Below are 17,791 nucleotides of genomic sequence, written 5' to 3'. Positions count from 1 at the left end.
AGGGGATCTCCAGCAAGGTAATGACAAGATAGAAGTGGCGTCTATGGATCACTCCTTATGGACTGGGGAAAGGGGTTAAGAATGGGACACTAAAATAATGAGTCAAGATATATCTTTAACCTCTTACTTATTGGGCAGGGCAAAATTGCCCTTTATTGAGTGCGGAGTGAGAGAATAAAATAGATGTGAGTCATTTTCTAATCTTTCATGCGTGGTTTGGGATATTTCACATTACCATAATATTAAATACTGAGGGGAAAGGTTTTCTCAAAACCAACTGTCTCCGTGCTAATAGTCCTTTTCTCATCTACACAGATTTTTAAATCATTTTTTGGAATTCATAGCATTTCTCTTTTAAGGAGTCAAATTCAGCAGGGCTTCTTTTGCCTTGAAATTGATCTCTATTGAAAGGCAATGTGAAAAAAGAGATAAGAGCACCCACTCTGGCATTATACTGTCTGGGTTCAAATCCTGGTTCTTGCCTTCTTTACCTGTATGACTTTGGCAGATTACTGAACTTCTTTGTCTTTTCGTCTGTCAACTGGGAATATAATAAACCACCTCATGGGGGTTGAGGATTAAATGAGACAATATTTGTTAGGGGCTTGGACAAGTACCTGGCACCTGATGAATACTCAATAAATGTTAGCAATTAATCCAAATAAAAATTTGAAAGAAACATTCTGTGTGGATGGGACTGATTAAAATCCCTCCCCGCTGTTTTTTGCTTTTTTTTTTTTTTTTAAGATTTTTTATTTATTTATTTGACAGAGAGAGAAAGCACGAGCAGGGAGAGCGGGAGAGGAAGAAGCAGGCTCCCCGCCAAGGAGGGAGCCCAGTGCGGGACTTGATCCCAGGACTCTGGGATCATGACCTGAGCCGAAGGCAGATGCTTAACCATCTGAGCCACCCAGGCGCCCATTTTTTTTTTTTTTTAAAGACCGTGCCACTGAAGGGTGGATGTAGGGGCAGAGGGAGAGAGAGAATCTCAAGCAGGCTCCATGCCCAGTGCACGGGGCTCAATCTCACGACCCTGAGATCATGACCTGAGCCGAAATCAAGAGTCACACTCTTAACTGACTGAGATAACTAGGTGCCCTAAAACTCTCTTTTAAAGAGATAATTCAGTATGCATTTAAAAGTAGAATGCTTTAAATTAGCTGTTATTTAAATTGTGTGGTGTATGATCTTGCCTGGGCATTATCTGAGCATTGAGAAATGCATATTTAACCTGTGAAGTTTTGTGCAAGATACAGAGGGTATCCTACTTTGACATAATAAAATTTAAATACAGTAATAAATACAAGTTTTCATTTTTTTAGAAGGTTCTATTTGAGAGAGACAGCATGCACGCACGCACGCAAACACAAGCGGGAGGGAGGGGGAGAGGAAGAAGCAGGGAGCCTGATGTGGGGCTCTATCCTATGTGGGGCTGTATCCGGGCACTCTGGGATCATGACCTGAGCCGAAGGCAGACTCTTAACGGACTGAGCCACCCAGCCGCCCCTACAAGTTTTCATTTGTGAAAAACTGTTACCAAAGGGTAACTGTGCCAATACGTGGGAGTAATTATTATAACTTTTAAATCATAATTCCTTTCAATGAAAGTTATAATTTCAGAGTTCTATGAAATTCTTCTGTTTTTTTTTTTTTTTTTTTTAAGATTTTATTTATTTATTTGACAGAGAGAGACACAGCGAGAGAGGGAACACAAGCAAGGGGAGTGGGAGAAGGAGAAGCAGGCTTCCCACTGAGCAGGGAGCCCTATGCGGGGCTCGATCCCAGGACCCTGGGATCATGACATGAGCCGAAGGCAGACGCTCAACGACTGAGCCATTCAGGCGCCCCCCTTCTGTTGATATAAACTGATACTTGGAGGTGGGCAGGGGGGGGATGGGTTAAATGGGTGATGGGTATTAAGGAGGGTACTTGTTGTGATGAGCAACTGGGAGTTGTATATCAGTGATGTATCTCTAAATTCTACTCCTGAAACTAATATTACACTGTATGTTAACTAACTGGAATTTAAAGAAAAACTTGAAACTACAAAAACTAACAAATAAAAAAACCCTGCAATCCTTGCTAACAATTAAAAAACACTCAGCATTATATTAGGATAATTATACAAGAGAAATATAAAGCATGATTTCAAAGTATTTTAGTCTTGTTGGGAAGAGAAAAAATGCACACCAAAAAAAATTGTACAAGGAACTATATGAATATGGGCTAAAATGAGTGGTACAAACTAGATGATCAAGGAGAGCTATGCGGGCTGGTATATTATTAATCTCCAGACATTTTATGAAACATATTGAGAGATTTTGTTAGACTCATTGAGAGGATTTTTGGGCTTTTAAAAAATATTTACCCCTGAGATCTCATTCTGTGCACACACAGCCATGCCCCCATACACATTGCTTCCAGGAATGAGCTATTGATACAGACAGAAGTGTATAACATAGATATTCTGGGGAAAAAAGATTAACAAAACCCTTCTACTTGAAAAGAGATCAAATTCAAACATGGTCCTAAAGGAGGTGGATAAGGAACATGATTGATAGGCAAAAACATGAAGACAAGAATATGTTTATGCCTAGGAGAAGTAGGATAAGAGCAAGCTGAATTATGAAAGATCTTAAATAGCAGAAAAGTAGAATTTTTCTCATCACTGTAAAGTTTTTTTGCACAGGCGACAAATAAAGTGTTACTGCTGAAGAATGGATTACCCTTAGATACTGTAATAAGAACCTAGAAGTAGCTTTGGGAATGGATGACAGAGACTGTTGAAGGAAAAACTCAAAAGAATGTGCTTAATGACTACATGTTCAAGAATGAAAGTGGGAGAATACTTTTCTCCCACTTTAAATGAATTTAACATAGAAAATTGACCGGAATTTGAAAATGGACCAGCTAACTTTTGGAGGAGGATGGGAAGGAGTTAAATTTAGTTTTGAACATTCTGAGTTTGAGGTATTGGTAAGATATTCATAAAAATAGCCTATAGCCAATGAGAAATATAGGACTTGGTTAAAAACTCAAATCTGGGGGTGAGGGGAGGAGCAAGGAGAGGAAGGGAAAGAAAGAAATCCTTTATAGCAGGGAGAAGAAGGATCAGTGAAACTATGAGCATGAATTAAGTTTTTAGTGTTGAATTAAGTTTTTAGTGTTCAGAATTCTGGTTTTATTTCTTTTTATGTAGACCATGGATTCTTATGATACATCAGAATCGACTCCTAGGCACAGTGCATCCTCAAGGCTTAAAGATTACTTTATAGGTGCCACCCCTTTGCAGAAACGATTAGAATCAGTCAGGAAGCTGACTTCATTTATCCCAACTCCACCTCGAAGGAAAATTCCTCAGTGTTCACAATTACAGGTATGCCTTTTGTGTTCCTTCGTGTTACTCAATAATTGAGAAAATCTGTGAGCAAAACATTTTGACTTTTGTTACTTTTTAATATTTTTAGTGTCTTCTTAATCTCCCAGATAATAAAAATAAATGAGAAATAGCAAAAACAAACTATTATTCACACTATCAGTACCACCTCTGTTATGTCTTTTAACTTCCTTTAATCTGGAGCATTTCCACAGTATTTGTTTTTTATGACATTGATGTTTTGAAGAATGTAATTTCCTCCCTTTTCCTTTTTTATTTTATTTTTTTAAAAGATTTTTATTTATTTATTATTTGACAGGGAGAGAGACAGTGAGAGAGGGAACAGAAGCAGGGGGGAGTGGGAAAGGGAGAAGCAGGCTTCACGCCGAGCAGGGAACCTGATGCAGGGCTCGATCCCAGGACCCTGGGATCATGACCTGAGCCAAAGGCAGACACTCAAAGACTGAGCCATCCAGGCGCCCCTCCCCTTTCCTTTTTATTTTTTATTTTATTTTTTTTTTAAAGATTTTATTTATTTATTTGAGAGAGAGAGAATGAGAGAGAGAGAGAGCATGAGAGGGAAGAGGGCAGAGGGAGAAGCAGACCCCCTGCTGAGCAGGGAGCCCGATGTGGGACTCGATCCCGGGACTCCAGGATCATGACCTGAGCCGAAGGCAGTCGCTTAACCAACTGAGCCACCCAGGCGCCCTCCCCTTTCCTTTTTAAATAGAATATTCTTTGTTTTGTATCTGTCTGATGTTTCCTCATGGTTAGATTGAAGTTATGTATTGGCTGGAACACATTCCTTTTTGGGGAATAACATCTGGTAGCACGGAGGTGATGTCAGTTTTGATCATCCTGTCAAGGTGTTACCCAGTGGTCACTGTTTTATTCCTCTCTGCATCTAATAAACAGTCTGGGAAACACTTTAGGATAATGTAAATATTCTGTTCCTCATCAAAATTTCCCCTTACACTTAACATCCATCGATTATATTTGTCTGATTCTATATTTATCGTGATGGTCACAATATAATGATTTTCCAACTCCATTTGCTCCATATTTACCAACCAGCCTTTGGCATTCTATTATAAACCGCTCTCATTTCTCCTCTATTTATTTATTTAACTATCTTTCTTAATGAATTTTTTTCAAATTTTTCTAAATCATTACTAAATTATTTTGATGTTTATATTGTCTCGTTTGTCTGCTGGCAACATTCTCTGTTTTGATTATTCATAAACAACTCTGAAGGTAACATTAGTAATTTGTGATGTCAGTGGACCATGAAATAAAACCCTAGTCAGTGTGGGTTTGATGTGTGGTCTTGAGAAACATAGCAAGGATTCTGGCTGATCAGTCACCCACATCCTCCCTATAGTCTTGTTTTCTTGTCCATGTTGTGTGCCTCATATCTCTTGAGATATGGGAAAATTTTTGCTTCTTTCTGAAAAGTTTCTTAAATTACTAGTGCTGGTAATGAAAGTGATCGTTCCTAACCATAAAACAGAAATTGTATATAAAGATTGGAATGTCCAATTCATTTCCTTATCTCTGTGAAACAAATAATTTTCCCGTACCTTTTGATCATAACAAGAAAAAAGTTTATAACTTTTTATATAAGTTTTATAAAAGTTTCCATGAACACTCTAGTCAGAAGAAATAGTTTTATCAAGTAGACAACTGTAATGAAAGTTCCAAAAGATAGTTGGAGCTGTAAGACTATGTCAAAAACTATGGATTTTATAGAAAAATTCAATTCAGGATGAAAGTAGGAACCTGTATGGGGATGTATGTGAAGACCCTCAGTAATGTCATAGGGCCAATATGAAGGAAGTGTTTTTGTTTTTGATGGTACCTGTGGTTCTAATAGAACATGGCAGAGGGACGCCTGGGTGGCTCAGTCGGTTAAGCGTCTGCCTTCGGCTCAGGTCATGATCCCAGGGTCCTGGGATTGAGTCCCGCATCGGGCTCCCTGCTCCGCAGGGAGCCTGCTTCTCCCTCTGCCTCTGTCTCTCTCTCTGTCTCTCATGAATAAATAAATAAAATCTTAAAAAAAAAAAAAAAAAAAGAACATGGCAGAAATGCTCCCAAGTATCTTTTTATTTAATCTACTGAATTTGACATTATGTTATAGAGTGGATTTACCACCAAACGTTTAAGAAAATTACATAATTAAAACTAATCAAATTAAATGCTCCAGGAGTAGTTACTGTTTTCTAAATCTATAATTTTAAATTTCTAAAAGTCAAACATAAATGTTCATCCAATAAATATTTATTGAACAGCCATTCTAGATGCTAGAGATATAGCACCTAATAGACAAAATCCCTGTTCTTGTCATACTTACACTCTAGTAAGGAAGACAGACAATAAAAATCAGACAAATGTATAATGTCATATAGTAATAAATGCTTTGAAAAAAAAAGGCATGTTAAAGAGATATAAAGTGACAAAATTGGAGTGAGACAAAATTAGATAGGGTAGCCTCTTGAGTGACATTTGGACAGACGTGAGTGAAGGAAAGGAACATGCCATGTGAACACATATGGGAAGAGTATTCCAGAGTGAAGGTACAGCAAATGAAAAGACTTGTTCAGGGATCTTCAGAGTCCTGCAAACTCTATTTTGGCTGGAGTGTAAAGATCAGGTACCCAGTAATAGATTTGTATTAAGTATTTAAAATATTATGATTAAGAATTAGGAAATGTTAGTAAATGAGAATTTAAACTTGTCTTGACTTTTTTTTCCTGTAGGAAGATAATGATCCTCAAAAAGTTGCATTCCTTCTGCATAAACAATGGACTATATATAGTCTAACTCCCCTATATAAATTCTCCTATACTAATCTCAAAGAGTATTCTAGACTTCTGAGTGCATTTATTGCTGCTGAAAAGCAAAAAGGGCTTGCTGTGGAAGTGGGAGAAGACTTCAACATCAAAGTGACTTTCTCCACTCTCCTAGGAATGAAAGGAACACAAAGAGACTCTGAAGCGTTTCTCGTTCAGGTATGTTATATAAGCAATCCTTGCTTCCCGGGGGAAAAGAATTGGCACTGTCTTGGTTTAAAAATTGTGGTATTTTCAGCAATTGCACTTCTGGGTATTTACCCCAAAGACACAGATGTAGTGAAAAGAAGGGCCATATGCACCCCAATGTTCATAGCAGCAACGTCTGTAATAGCCAAACTGTGCAAAGAGCCAAGATGCCCTTCAACAGATGAATGGATAAAGAAGATGTGGTCCATATATACAATGGAATATTACTCAGCCATCAGAAAGGATGAATACCCAACTTTTACATCAACATGGATGGGACTGGAGGAGATTATGCTAAGTGAAATAAGTCAAGCAGAGAAAGTCAATTATCGTATGGTTTCACTTATTTGTGGAACATAAGGAATAGCATGGAGGACGCTAGGAGAAGGAAGGGAAAAATGAGAGGGGTGGAACTGGAGCGAGAGATGAGCCATGAGAGACTATGGACTCTGAGAAACAAACAGGGTTTTAGAGGTGATGGGTATTAAGGAGGGCATGTACTGCATGGAGCACTGGGTGTTATATGAAAACAATGGATCGTGGATCACCACATCAAAAACTAATGATGTATTGTATGGTGACTAACATAACATAATAAAATTTTAAAAAAAGAAAAAAAAGAAAAAAAAATTGTGGTATATTCTTACCATTTAAAAAAAATTTTAACCTTGTGATTTATAACCTATTTTATGTCTTGTTTGACCAAATTATAGTAATTAGATATGGCTAACTTAAAAAGTTTTTTTTTCCAGTTACATTATAGTCATGTTTACTTTAGAAAACTTAGAAAATACTTAAAAATACAAAGAAAATTGAAAACCACAATTTAACATTTTGGTCTACATCTATTTGGCAATAGACAATCTGAGTAAACCTCTATTTATTAAAGAAATTGAGTCAGTACTTTCCAAAATAGAAAGCATCAGGCCCAGATGGGTTCACTGGTGAATTCTGCCAAACATTTAAGGAAGAAATTATTTCAGTTTTCTGCAGTCTCTTCAGAGTATAGAACCAGAGGGAATACTTCCTTACACATTCTGTGAGGCTAGCATTACCCAATACTAAAACTAGACAAAGGTTATTAAAACTATAGATCAATATCTCTCATGAACATAGATACATCTGTCTGGTTATCTGGATCTACTAAAATTGGGATTTTATTGCCCATACTTTTGCATATGGCCTTTTTTTTAAAATTAATAATAGTGTTGTAGATAATTACTCATGTCCTTAAGAATATTACATTTTTGGGGGCGCCTGGGTGGCTCAGATGGTTAAGCATCTGCCTTCGGCTTGGGTCATGATCCCAGGGTCCTGGGATTGAGCCCCACATCGGGCTCCTGGCTCAGCGGGGAACCTGCTTCTCCCTCTCCCTCTGCCTCTCTCACTGCTCATGCTCTGTCTCTTTCTCTCTCTCTGTATCTCTGTGTCTCAAATGAATAAATAAAATCTTTAAAAAACACAAAACCCAAGAATATTACATTTTTGTAAGTGTATCTGTCTAATTCTATGGACTAAATTCCTAGAAGTGGAATTTTAGCAAAAAAAACCCAAACACATATATATACACACACACATATATAATCTATCATCATATATTGTGATATATCATGCCAGGTTACTCTTAGAAATGTAACATTCCTTCCTATGTGTAGTATTTAAAAGTAATATGACTATTTTTGGATTAAGAAACTGGATTTATTATTCATGCCTGCTACTTCTGTTTCTTCTGAGTGAACTCATCTTAGTCATTATAAATCAAATTCTGAAATACGCCAACTATGGCCTGCGGGCCAAATCTGACCTGCTGCTTGTTTTTGTTGCTGTTTTTGGAAATCAGGTTTTACTGGAGCAGTGCTCCTTTCATTTGTTTACATACTGTCTATGGCTGCTTTTGTGCTGCAACAGCACGTTTGAGTATTTGCTACAGAGACCATGTGGCTTGCAAAGCCTAAAATATTTACTGTCTGACTTTTACAGAAAGAATTTGCTAGCCCCTGGTATAGATCATGATATTGGCAAGGATCTTCAAGATTCCTAGGATTAGGTTTAGCTGCATAAAACAGAAAGACCAAATAACCGTGAATTAAATGTCTGTCTTGAGGTTTAATAGATAGAGGCTTATTTGTCTTATCAAAAAGTGTTTGGAGGTAAGGTGTTTAAGGCTGGTATATGCTTTATGAATTAATAATCTAGGCTCCTTCCATCTTCTCCATCTTCTTCTTCCATCTTCTCTCTCATCCTTGGTGCATGGCTTCTATCCTTAAGGTTGCATCTTAAGTCTAAGGTGGCTCCTGAAGCTCTAAATATTCTCTGCCAGTTCCAGGCAGGAAGTAGGAAGGTGAACCGAATGAATCTTTAATGAGACTGCTAAGACCCAACAACTTCTCTTTACATTCCAGTTGGAAGGCAGACTAGGAAATTTTTCTGTTTTAGTGGGTACTTTGCCACCTCATTAAAAGCACAGTTTTATTGTGGAAGGAAAAATAGGTACTGGGTAGACAGCAGTCTTTGTCAAATGAAGCAGTTGATGCCCAGAGAAGGGATGTGATTTGCATGTCAACAGGCAAACGTTCTTGTGAGGAATAGAAATGACTTCTTGAACTCTTAGTAGAGTGTCCAAGTTAAATCTCATTTCTTCACAGAGTTACAGAACTTTTAGGTTATGAAAGTGTGATAGACCTATCTGGGCTTAAAGGCTTTTGAGTCTCTTACAGTCTCTTGAACAAGGAGGAGAAATATGCAAAAAGTAACTGTTAAAATGCTTATCTCTAAAGAGGTATGATACTGGGCTGTGATCTTCACTTTATCCTGGTCAAACTTTAAAACTATGAATATCTGGAAGGTATGTTTGTCATGTACTTTATAGATTTGAAGTTTGAGATGTTAGTCAGTCTGCTAGAAAACATAATCAAGATTCTGAAAAATCTGAATGGATTGGCGCAATGGGTCAAATTGAAAGAGATTAAAATTTTAATAGGAATAAATATACTGCCTCTGTATATTAGGGGAGGTTTACCTTTTTTTTTTTTTTAAGATTTATTTATTTACTTTAGAGAGCACACAAGCAGGGGGAGGGGGAGAGGGAGAGGGAGAGAATCTCAAGCAGACTCCCCGCTAAGCATGGAGCCTGACGTGGGGCTCATTCTCAGGACCCTGAGATCATGACCTGAGCCCAAATCAAGAGTTGGCTGCTTAACTGACTGAGCCACCCAGGTGCCCAGAGATTTACCTATTTTTTTTTTTAAAGATTTTATTTATTTTTATTTGAGAGAGAATGAGAGACAGAGAGCACGAGAGGGAAGAGGGCAGAGGGAGAAGCAGACCCCCTGCCGAGCAGGGAGCCCGATGTGGGACTCGATCCCGGGACTCTAGGATCATGCCCTGAGCCGAAGGCAGTCGCTTAACCAACTGAACCTCCCAGGCGCCCGAGATTTACCTATTAATAGCAAAAACGAATAGGGATAATTTATGTAAAGCTGTCAACTAAAAATTAGAAAACTACTGCAATCTAAGATTATATTAATAGTTGTATAATCCAGGTTAAAGATGGTCACAGTCCTTTATTTTTTATTTATTTATTTTTAAAGATTTTATTTATTTATTTGACAGAGAGAGATAGCGAGAGCAGGAACACAAGCAGGGGGAGTGGAAGAGGGAGAAGCAGGCTTCCCTCTGAGCAGGGAGCCCGATGTGGGGCTCGATCCCAGGACCGTGGGATCATGACCTGAGCCGAAGGCAGATGCTTAACGACTGAGCCACCCAGGCACCCCGGTTACAGTCCTTTAATCAGATCTTTTTGAAGTAATTATATTCACTTATGAATGACTCCCCTGCAGAATAATTTCAGAGTGACCAGGATAATGTGTATGGCATAGGAGGAATGGTTGAAGAAACGGAGATATTGAACTTGACATTACATATGATAGGGGTCATCAAATATTTGAAGGGCTTTTCCTGTAGAAGAGAAATTAGATTTGATTTGCTCTACATGCACATAAGGAAGAAAACAGGACCTGCGGGTGGGAACTGTGGGCCTAACATGAGAGAACGTTTTTAAGTTGATAGAGCTGCCTTAGGAAGAATTCAAGCACTTTGGATTTGGTGACTTTTTACAGTCCCTTCTGAAGTTGAGATTTTGAGATTTTTTTCCCTTAGGATAGTGTACTTGATTACACCATATCGGCATTCCTTATTTTGCATTTTGGCTGTACCAAGATCTTGCCATATACCATATCCTAATAAGAGCATTAAGAGGTAGGTCAATTAACTTGATATATCCTAATAGTGATTAGGGAGATTATTCCCTTTGTGTTTTTTGGCAAGTAGTACAACATATCTTCTTATTTTTAAATGTACTGATTTTGAGAAGATGTAATTTAGGAGTAAATGTACTTTTGAACTTAACCTTTTTTTTCTTTGTAGATTCTGTCAAAATCTCAATTGCCATCTGAGAACAGAGAACATAAAGTGTTGTGGACTGGTTGGTTCTGCTGTATATTTGGAGACAGTCTTCTAGAGACTGTTTCAGAAGATTTCACCTGTGTACCCTTATTCCTTGCAAATGGAGCAGAGACGAATACAGCCATAGTAGGAACCTGGTTTCAGAAAACTTTTGATTGTTATTTCAGTCCCTTAGCAATCAATGCATTTAATCTTTCCTGGATGGCTGCTATGTGGACTGCATGCAGAATGGACCAGTATATGGCTGCTACCGAATTTCTTTGGTCTGTACCCTGTAGCCCTCAAAGTCTGGACATTTCTTATGCCATACATCCAGAGGATGCCAAAGCTTTGTGGGACAGTGTCCACAAAACACCTGGGGAAGTTACTCAGGAGGAAGTTGACTTATTTATGGACTGCCTTTATTCACATTTCCATAGGCATTTCAAAATTCACTTATCAGCCACAAGATTGGTCCGTGTTTCCACATCTGTAGCTTCAGCACATACTGATGGAAAAATAAAGGTTAGTCTGAACAAATCTAGTTAAGTAATTTTTCCTTATTGTTACATAGCTTTCAAAATGTATGGTAATTGTATTTTCTACATTGAAGAAACACATTTGAATGCTAATTCAAGACAGTAGAGATATTTTATTTTATGCTTTATAAATGATTTACTAAAAAGTCTTCAGCCTCTAGATATAGCTTTATAATGGGAGGATACTGTATGCTGTGTGCTATAGACTTTGGTAATAATAGGAATTATTCTGTAGTAACTTTGAAACTTTAAAAATTGTTTTGTCAAACTTTGAAATAATTATTGGAGCAACAGAGGATTTTGTGTGTTAGATCAGAAAATTATAGCCAGAAATACATAACTAAGGTGTCATTTTTATATTTTAGGCTTTTCTCTCCCTACTGGGAAAGAAATAATTGGCATTGTTTTACTCTCTATGAAGTACTTGCTAGAGGAAGTATCAGAAATAAACTGAGAGTAGGCACCTAAATATAATAAAATATATTAATATATTTAAAATGTATTAAAATATAGCCACAGTAAACAGTGAATATTGGTCTTGTCACTGTGCTAGGAGTTTAATACACCTTAATTTTAATCTTTAGAGCAACCCTGTAGTAGGTGTTTTTATCCACATTTTAGTTTTAAAATAAGGAAACATTTATTTTTAAAATAATAAAATTTTATTTTTAATTTATTGAGTTTATTTTTAGAAATAACACCTATTTTTAAAATAGGTGTTTTTATCCACATTTTATTTTTAAAATAAGATAGGTGAAAGTGATACCTGCAAGATAGCTTAGTCAGAGGAGGAGTCAGTATTTGAATGTTTATCTCTTAGGTTCCAAAAAGCTCATACTCTATAAGTACCATATTAATGTTTTTCAAACTGAAGGTCATAATGCAATAGTAAGTTGGAAAATAATTTTGATGGGAAGAGACCAGCTTTAAAAAAACAAGAGAGAAATATAATAGAAAATATATAAATGAGTGTATCACATGTGGTAAGGGTATACATTTGCTTGTACTGGGTCATGATGTTAAATTTATTTCTTTGGTTTGCAGTAAAACATTTGAAAGATTATACTATACCTTGTTACTTTGATATTATAAAGGAAAAAAATTCCATTTTAGCACCTCAGAATTCAGTGTTCATGAAGTCCTTGTATATTTTAAGATTTTTATTTTCATATGCCCACATTCCATTAGTAAACTACATTTAAAAACTGTTATGTATAATGTGTTCTTATGAATATAAAGGTGGTTCTTTAACAAATTGATTTTATCTGGTCTATTATACATGTAAGAGCCTCTTTTTCTTTTTAAGATTTTATTTATTTATTTTAGAGATAGAACAAGCAAGTGGGAGGGGAGAGCAGAGGGAGAGGGATAAGCAGACTCCATGCTGAGTGGAGCCTGATACAGGGCTCAACACCGGGCTTGATCCCATGACCCTGAGATCATGACTTGAGCCAAAATCAAGTCAGATGCCTACCCTACTGAGGTACCCAGGCACCCCACTAAGAGCCTCGCTTAATGATATAAGACAGTAACTGGCTCCTACCTTCACATAATGCCATGATGATAGCTAACATTTTTTAATTTTTTTTGATAGTGAACATTTATTAAGCACTAGCCGTGCCAGGCATTATTAAGCATTTTATGTATACTGTCTTATTTAGTTTTTCACAACAATCTGTTGACATAGCTTGTAAAGACGAAACTAGCACAGAGGATAAGTAGGTTCCCTGAGATCACACAGCTAATAAGTGGAGTTGGAATTTGAAACCAGTCATCTGACTCAAAAGCTTATGCTTTTAATTGCAACAGTGTACTGCCTCTCAGAAGTTTGAAATTAGTGTATTAACCAGGTTTCTGCCATCTGCTTAGTTTCTACAAGATACTTTTGGAATTATATATCCCTTTGAGAAGAAGGAAGCTATGGAACATCTTTCTAGAAAATGTAGATACTCAATTTGCATATAAATCCAAGGGGTTCAGGGATACCTGTTCCTCTCCTTATTCCTTATGCAGATAGCCCACCCATGGAAATCAAGATAAATAAGAACTTTAGTTATTTCTACGCACCATTGACTAATAGTTGTATATTTATTAAAGTTAGTAGTCTTCATTAAATAGAATAAAATTTATTTGACTTAGAGCAGCAGTGGTTTGGGTTCATCTTAGCTTGCAGATACGGAATTTAAAATAAGCCTGGAATATTTATCAAATATTAAACTGCTTTGTTATCAGAATTCTAATTTTAAATGTCTGGGTTTTTTTGTTTTTTTCAGATTCTGTGTCATAAATACCTTATTGGAGTCTTGGCATATTTGACAGAACTGGCAATTTTTCAAATTGATTGAAGTCTTGTGGGGACGATACATGATGGATTACATACTTTTTTCTCACTGATTATTTGCCTAATTGCTATGCTGAGAGGGCCTGCAGGAGAAATATGCATCTGTCGCTGCATCTGTTTTCCTCTCAGTGCCTTTGGAATTGCCCAGATGGAATTCAAGAAGGATCTAGAAGAACAAAGAAGGTGGTAGTAAATGAATCACAGCCAGGTGCTCGATAATAGTCATGATGATCTGGGATGCCAGATTCTAGAAAATGCTGAGTTGTTATTTTCTTGGACCATCTTTCTAAAAAATATGTAATGTTTATTACATTAAATTTTTAGGATTCAAATGAGGTATCTCTAATATTATTTCTGATTTGGATCTTTAAAACCTTCAATTCCTTTTAAGCATTTTAGAGTTGGGTCCAGAGGGAATTTCTGTCTTCTAAAGACATTTTCCTAGTATCATTTCACTGTAGAGAGTTGACAATTAAAATCTCCTCCAAAGGAAACTAGAGATTAATATACACTTTTTAAGCCACTAATATGCTTCTGTTTTTAATACTGTTCAATTCTTATTGCAATGTTGAATTAAATACTCACTTTTAAAATGAAGCAGTGTTTTTATTAGTGTCTTGGTGACAGATCCTTAATTAATGTCTCAGAAATGAGAAATCATAGGCTTTTTCTCTAGCACAAATGTTACAAGCCAACAATTATATGGAATCAAAGGCAACTGAGAGCTGCTTTTGAGGGCAGAAATTATTTAACTTCCATGTCCCTAATTTTGCTTTAGCACAGTGCTTAGTAAATATCTGCAGATTAAGTGAATGCATTTTAACCAACTCTTCCATTTTATAGATGCAAACTATGAGATCAAGCAACTTAGGAGACTTGCCCAAGATGCTGTATCTAAATCTCTGAATCTCTTCTTTTAATTTATTGAGCCCCGGAAGATTTTGTTTTACTTTATAAATGATGTTTTTAAAAATTTGTTTGAAAGGAAATAATTTTAATAGGCTGTCATTCTAAAAACAAAGGTTAATTTCTGGAATGGGGTATTATTTCACATATACCATGAATAGCAGAGATAGTGGAAAAAGCATGGGCTTTGGAGTCAGACAGCCATTCATTTAACTAATATTAAGCTCCTACAGTATACTTGGAATTGTATTGGGCAACAGGGGTATAGCAATGAAGACAAAAAAGATCCCTGTCATGTGGAAATTATATTCTAGTGGAGGAAGGTAAAAGATAATTTCAGTTGAGATAAATGTTATAAAGAAAATAAGGCAGTACATTATGGAAAGGGGTGACTTTTTATACAGTTGTCAAAGAAGGTCTCTCTGAGGAAGTGACATTTGAGCTGAGTCCTGAGTGGTGAGAGGGAACCAGCTATGTGAAGGTGTGTGGAGGGGTTTGCTAGGCAGGTAAAATGGCAAGAGCACAGGCCTTGAGATAGCTAAGAACTTGGCTTATTTGAGGAATAAAGGAAGTTTGTGTGGCTGGAGCATAGTGAGTAAGGGTGGAGTAGTAGTAGATCAAAGTGAAGAGATTGTGCAGCAGAGACTTATTCCATTGGTTATGTCTCCCAATTTTTGACTGGGCATGTGGCTGTCCAGAATAAAGATGACCTTTTCTGGCCTTTCTCAGGTGTAAACTATACCTAGGTATAGTCATATGACTAAGTTCTGACTCACGGCCTATAAATGGAAGGATCATGTAGAGCTTCCAGGAATCTTCCTTAAAAAACAGTGGGCATGTACCCTTTGCCTTTTTCTTATTCTTCTTCCATCTTTTCTCTTTGGAACACATATAATGACTGGAATTCTAGCCATTCTTTGTGGTCACGGGGATGCAGGTCAGGTCATAGGGCTGGTAGAGCATGGTCTGAAAGGAGTTTGTGCCTCGAGGACTTCTTTTTTTTCTTTTTTAAAGATTTTATTTATTTGAGATAGAATGAGAGAGAGAGAGAGAGCACATGAGAGGGGGGAGGGTCAGAGGGAGAAGCAGACTCCCTGCTGAGCAGGGAGCCCGATGAGGGACTTGATCCCGGGACTCCAGGATCATGACCTGAGCCGAAGGCAGTCGCTTAACCAACTGAGCCACCCAGGCGCCCTGCCTCGAGGACTTCTTAAAGCTGAACCCCATTGCCACCCTTGGGTGGTCTTCCTCTAGACTTACATGTCAGAGAACTTTTTTTTTTTTTTAAGAGAGGGCGGGTTGGGGGGGCAGAGATGGGGAGAGAGAGAGTCTTAAGCAGTCTCCACCTCCAGCATGGAGCCCGACACGGGGCTCGATCTCACAACCCTGAGATTATGACCTGAGCTGAAATCAAGGGTTGGTGCTTAACCGACTGAGCCACCCAGGCGCCCCAGAGAAGTAAACTTTTATCTTCTACAAGCTGTTGCTATTTTGGGTCTCTTGCTCATAGCCAAACCTAATCCTGATAGAAAGAGGCAGGATCTACATCATCTAAGTTTTTGTAGATACTGTGAAGAGATTGGATTTTATTCTAAATGCAATGAGAAGCCGCTGACGTTTTAAGCAGGAGAGTAATATTACCTAATCTATGTTTTATAAGATATGAGGGAGAATGAGTTATAGGTGGACAAGAGTGAAAGGAAAAACAGTTAAAAGATTATTGGAAATGGTACAATCTCTATGGAGAAATTAGCAATATCTAGCAAAATTATGTGGGATTTATCCTTTGACCAGCAATCCCACTTCTAGCATTCTATCCCCAAAACTCACTGGCAAAATATAAATGAAGCATGTACAAGGCTATCTATAGTATTAGTATTAGTATAGCAATAGTTGTAATAGCAAGACTGAAAAAAGTCCAAATGCATATCAAAGGGGGATTGTTTATGGTGTAGCTGCACAGTGAATTACTACTATGTGACTATAAAAAGGTTTGAGGAAGATATCTAACTGCCATGGAGTGATCTTGATCTCTAAGATGCATTGTTGAAAGAGCATCATGTAGACAGTGTATATATAGTATGCTATCTTTTACGGAAGGAATGGGTGAAATACGAGTTTGTGTGTGTATTTCCTTTGTTTCCAAAAAACAATGGAAGGATAAACCAAAAACTAATGAAAGTGGTTACTAATTAGGGGGAAGGAAGGAACTGGGTAAAGGGGAGAGGAATGAAAGTTAAAACTTATTTGAATGTTCCTTGTTTATAGTTTGGAACCATGTAAGTGTTTTATATAATTACAAAACAAAATTGGATCAAAAAGAAAAAGCAATCCTTAAAAATTGAAAATAAACCTAACTATATTAAGTTCATGCCATAATCACACAAAGAGTTATTTTTAGTATCTTTAAATCCTAGTATTTTGACTGTATGTTGTCAGCTATATCTTAGGAAAAGAGCAGCAAAGGAATTTAAGTTGTACTCAAGATAACTGAGTACAACATATAACAACTGAGTATAAAACATGTAACAATGTTATGAATCAAGATATGCAATTATAAAATAAAGTAAGCTAAGTAGAAACTCTGTAATGTTAAATTTGAATTGGAAATACCAGGGTGAACTCATTTATTTTCAAAATGTAAAAGTTTTTAATTTTGATGAAGTCTAGCTTATCAGTTATTTTATTTCTTACGCCTTTGGTGTTGTGTCTAAGAAATCTTACTGCTTAATCTGATGTCCCAAAGGGTTACTCCTATGTTTTTCTAAGGATCTTATAATTTTAGCTTTAAATTGAGGTCTGTAATCCATCTTGAGATTTTATGTATGGAGTGAGGTAAGCATCCAAACTCATCATTTTGCATATTCATTCATTCATGTCATTCATTTGTTCTAGTACCATTTATTAAAAAGACTATTTTCCCATGTTGCCTCTGTCACCTTTCTTAAAAATCATTTGGCCGTAGATGTTTATTTCTGGACCCTGTTCTATTTCATTGATGTCAGTACCACACTGTCTTGGTTACTGTAGCTTTGTAGTGCACTTTGAAATCAGGAAGTGTGAGTCTTCCAGCTTCTCCTTCTTTTTTCTAAGATTGTTTTGGTTATTCTGGGTCTTTTGCATTTCCAAAGAATTTTAGGATCAGCTG

General features: G+C 36.9%; 1 protein-coding gene across 3 annotated transcripts in view; it reads left to right on the top strand.

Annotated features, from left to right (window-relative positions):
- The window catches only part of CENPL (centromere protein L), a 19,202-nt gene extending 1,411 nt beyond the window's left edge, over nt 1–17,791 (top strand). For all 3 annotated transcript variants that reach the window (XM_006734890.3, XM_081824639.1, XM_081824638.1), the window contains 4 exons: nt 3,200–3,376; nt 6,133–6,384; nt 10,840–11,382; nt 13,670–17,791. In XM_006734890.3, coding sequence (XP_006734953.1) covers nt 3,203–3,376; nt 6,133–6,384; nt 10,840–11,382; nt 13,670–13,741 — 1,041 coding nt within the window. In that variant the 5' untranslated portion in view covers nt 3,200–3,202 and the 3' untranslated portion in view covers nt 13,742–17,791. The remainder of the gene's footprint in view (nt 1–3,199; nt 3,377–6,132; nt 6,385–10,839; nt 11,383–13,669) is intronic.

Source organism: Leptonychotes weddellii, chromosome 6, assembly GCF_054177405.1.
Source record: "Leptonychotes weddellii isolate Sample4059 chromosome 6, ASM5417740v2, whole genome shotgun sequence".
NCBI lineage: Eukaryota > Metazoa > Chordata > Mammalia > Carnivora > Phocidae > Leptonychotes > Leptonychotes weddellii.
The sequence above is the reverse complement of the archived record's forward strand: the minus strand, read 5'-3'. Positions and strand labels throughout refer to the sequence as shown.